Here is a 4,334-nt window from a genome sequence, read left to right on the forward strand (position 1 = left end):
GCAGCGACCCTACAGCAGCCGCCCTACAGCAGCCGTCCTACAGCAGCCGCCCTACAGCAGCAGCCCTACAGCAGTCGCCCTACAGCAGCGACCCTACAGCAGCCGCCCTACAGCAGCCGTCCTACAGCAGCCGCCCTACAGCAGCCGCCCTACAGCAGCCGCCCTACAGCAGCCGTCCTACAGCAGCCGCCCTACAGCAGCCGCCCTACAGCAGCAGCCCTACAGCAGTCGCCCTACAGCAGCGACCCTACAGCAGCAGCCCTACAGCAGCAGCCCTACAGCAGTCGCCCTACAGCAGTGGTCCATTGCAAGCAAGCTCTCTTCAGCTCCCCAGCTTGTTGCGGTTGTGGTCTAAATTCATGGAATGGTTCTGCGTAATCATATTGCACAATGTGCTCCGCTCCCATGCTTCAACACTCCCTTTCAAAACAGACTCAAATCAATACAAATCAAACCAATTTTTATGGATTTAAATTAAGCTGACCGCTTGACAACAAAACATATATTGTCGCCCTGTAAATAATTGTTCTGCTTCCCGTTACAATATGCCATTTTAGAATGTGAAACCCTACCAGGGCCACGTTCAGTTTCCAAACGTTATCAAAGTTACAAATATAAAAGCTATGCATATAGCCGATGTAGTCCATTATTCTAGGTGTCTATCTGAACGTTCCAAAACGTTGCATCCTGCTGAACCCGCCCAAGTTGAATTGTCTTTGACCCTACATGCCTGACAGTTTGCTGTAGCCTCCACTAAGTGGCGCCATTTGTCTTGTCTATTGCTAAACATCACATGCACGTCTCAATTGGGTGATAGGTGGACCCACAGGAGCATGCTAATCAACAATCTTATAAAAAAAAATATCCAGCCAAAATAATTGACATGAATTATACTACAAAAAATGTAGAACTAATTTCCATTTATTGTGATAAGCACTTGTCCCTCCCTCTTCAACCCAGCTACCCAACAACCACCCCAGGGCCAGTACACCTGCCTTCCTCCAGCAGTCACTCTCAGGACAGGCCTGGGCTTTAGATGTGGTGGGGTGCAGGAGGGTCAGAGGGAAGGTATCTGATCTGGGAGGAGAAGAGGAGACGGGTGGACAGAGGGGACAGAGGGTAGGTATCTGGGAAGAGGAGAGGGGACAGGGGAGACAGAGGGAGGGGTAATTGAGACAAATGACCCCACACACACTTTGATGAATGCAAGGTTGTGACTCTGCATCGTGAGAGAGGAGGATCAAAAGGAATCATTAGGGGACGAGTTGAGGAGAGAAGCCTGCCCCCCCTCCCTCCCATTAGGGAACAAGTTGAGGAAAGAAGCCTGCCCCCCCTCCCATTAGGGGACGAGTTGAGGAGAGAAGCCTGCCCCCCCTCCCATTAGGGGACGAGTTGAGGAGAGAAGCCTGGCCCCCCTCCCATTAGGGGACGAGTTGAGGAGAGAAGCATGCCCCCCCCTCCCTCCCATTAGAGAACGAGTTGAGGAGAGAAGCATGCCCCCCCTCCCTCCCATTAGAGAACGAGTTGAGGAGAGAAGCCTGCCCCCCCCCTCCCATTAGGGGACGAGTTGAGGAGAGAAGCCTGCCCCCCCTCCCATTAGGGGACGAGTTGAGGAGAGAAGCCTGCCCCCCCCTCCCTCCCATTAGGGAACAAGTTGAGGAGAGAAGCATGCCCCCCCTCCCTCCCATTAGGGAACACGTTGAGGAGAGAAGCATGCCCCCCCCTCCCTCCCATTAGAGAACGAGTTGAGGAGAGAAGCATGCCCCCCCTCCCTCCCATTAGAGAACGAGTTGAGGAGAGAAGCCTGCCCCCCCCCTCCCATTAGGGGACGAGTTGAGGAGAGAAGCCTGCCCCCCCTCCCATTAGGGGACGAGTTGAGGAGAGAAGCCTGCCCCCCCTCCCTCCCATTAGGGAACAAGTTGAGGAGAGAAGCATGCCCCCCCTCCCTCCCATTAGAGAACGAGTTGAGGAGAGAAGCCTGCCCCCCCCCTCCCATTAGGGGACGAGTTGAGGAGAGAAGCCTGCCCCCCCTCCCATTAGGGGACGAGTTGAGGAGAGAAGCATGCCCCCCCCTCCCTCCCATTAGGAGACGAGTTGAGGAGAGAAGCCTGCCCCCCCCCTCCCATTAGGGGACGAGTTGAGGAGAGAAGCCTGCCCCCCCTCCCATTAGGGGACGAGTTGAGGAGAGAATCCTGCCCCCCCCCCCTCCCATTAGGGGACGAGTTGAGGAGAGAAGCCTGCCCCCCCCCCCCCTCCCATTAGGGGACGAGTTGAGGAGAGAAGCCTGCCCCCCCTCCCATTAGGGGACGAGTTGAGGAGAGAAGCCTGCCCCCCCCCCCCCCCCCCTCCTATTAGGGGATGAGTTGAGGAGAGAAGCCTGCCACCCCCCTCCCATTAGGGGACGAGTTGAGGAGAGAAGCCTGCCCCCCCTCCCATTAGGGGACGAGTTGAGGAGAGACGCCTGCCCCCCCTCCCATAAGGGAACGATTCGAGGAGAGAAGCCTGCCCCCCCCCCCCTCCCATAAGGGAACGAGTTAAGGAGAGAAGCCTACCCCCCCCTCCCATTAGGGGACGAGTTGAGGAGAGAAGCCTGCCCCCCCCCCCCCCTCCCATTAGGGGACGAGTTGAGGAGAGAAGCCTGCCCCCCCCCCCTCCCATTAGGGAACGAGTTGAGAGAAGCCTGCCCTCCCCTCCCATTAGGGGACGAGTTGAGGAGAGAAGTCCCCCCCCTACAATCTCAAGCTCTAAGACGTCAGCAGCCCTTGTAGTGTTGTAGGAGCCTCCTGTTATAAAAACAGCTCCTGAAATGGCTGAAGTGGGCTCTAAAGAGTGGCATGTTTATTTTTAGGTGTGTGAAAGAGCAAAAAGGTCAGGGCATGAATGTATACAAGACGAGAGGCAGCTCCCACAGCTTCCACAGTTCCCACAGCTCCCACAGCTCCCACAGCCTCCACAGCCTCCACAGCTTCCACAGCTTCCACAGCTCCTACAGCTCCTACAGCTGCCACAGCTTCCACAGCTCCCATAGCTCCCACAGCTTCCACAGCTCCCACAGCTCCCACAGCTCCCACAGCCTCCACAGCCTCCACAGCTTCCACAGCTTCCACAGCTCCTACAGCCTCCACAGCTCCCACAGCTGCCACAGCTTGCACAGCTCCCACAGCTTCCACAGCTCCTACAGCTCCCACAGCTCCCACAGCCTCCACAGCTTCCACAGCTTCCACAGCTCCTACAGCTCCTACAGCTGCCACAGCTTCCACAGCTCCCATAGCTCCCACAGCTTCCACAGCTCCCACAGCTCCCACAGCTCCCACAGCCTCCACAGCCTCCACAGCTTCCACAGCTTCCACAGCTCCCACAGCTCCCACAGCTCCCACAGCCTCCACAGCTCCCACAGCTCCCACAGCTTCCACAGCTTCCACAGCTCTGATTGTTAGACAATGTCAAGGTTATTGTTCAGCTGACAGCTTTTCTAAAGAGCCAAAAGTCAGGGAATTTTAAAGAGATAAAACATCTATATTGTTTTCCTACCGTCACAGGAGGTAGAGAGGAAAGGAAAACATGTCAAGTGAGACACAGGAGAGGAGCCATATTCAGAGAGGAGACAGATACAGAGAGGAGCCAGATGCAGAGAGGAGACAGATACAGAGAGATACAGAGAGGAGTCAGATGCAGAGAGGAGACATATTCAGAGAGGAGCCAGATACAGAGAGGAGCCAGATACAGAGAGAAGGCAGATACAGAGAGGAGACAGATACAGAGAGGAGGCAGATGCAGAGAGGAGACAGATGCAGAGAGGAGGCAGATACAGAGAGATACACAGAGAGATACAGAGAGGAGCCAGATGCAGAGAGGAGCCAGATACAGAGAGGAGACAGATACAGAGAGGAGACAGATACAGAGAGGAGACAGATTCAGAGAGGAGGCAGATTCAGAGAGGAGACAGATTCAGAGAGGAGACAGATACAGATACAGAGAGGAGACATATTCAGAGAGGAGGCAGATTCAGAGAGGAGACAGATTCAGAGAGGAGACAGATATAGAGAGGAGACAGATATAGAGAGGAGACATATTCAGAGAGGAGACTGATTCAGAGAGGAGACAGATGCAGAGAGGAGACAGATTCAGAGAGGAGACAGATTCAGAGAGGAGGCAGATTCAGAGAGGAGGCAGATTCAGAGAGGAGACATATTCAGAGAGGAGACAGATACAGAGAGGAGACAGATTCAGAGAGGAGACAGATTCAGAGATGAGACAGATACAGAGAGGAGACAGATTCAGAGAGGAGTCAGATTCCGAGAGGAGACAGATACAGAGAGGAGACAGATGCAGAG

The 4,334-nt window shown here is 54.8% G+C and overlaps 1 protein-coding gene across 1 annotated transcript; it reads left to right on the top strand.

The window, feature by feature from the left end:
* Positions 1–2,876: 2,876 nt before the first annotated feature.
* Positions 2,877–3,437, top strand: LOC120039984 (uncharacterized protein C10orf62 homolog). Its single transcript, XM_038985298.1, has one exon. It carries the CDS (start codon positions 2,877–2,879, stop codon positions 3,435–3,437), a length of 561 nt encoding a protein of 186 aa, XP_038841226.1.
* The last annotated feature ends 897 nt before the right edge of the window (positions 3,438–4,334 follow it).

Source organism: Salvelinus namaycush, unplaced genomic scaffold, assembly GCF_016432855.1.
Source record: "Salvelinus namaycush isolate Seneca unplaced genomic scaffold, SaNama_1.0 Scaffold316, whole genome shotgun sequence".
In the NCBI taxonomy this organism is placed as follows: domain Eukaryota; kingdom Metazoa; phylum Chordata; class Actinopteri; order Salmoniformes; family Salmonidae; genus Salvelinus; species Salvelinus namaycush.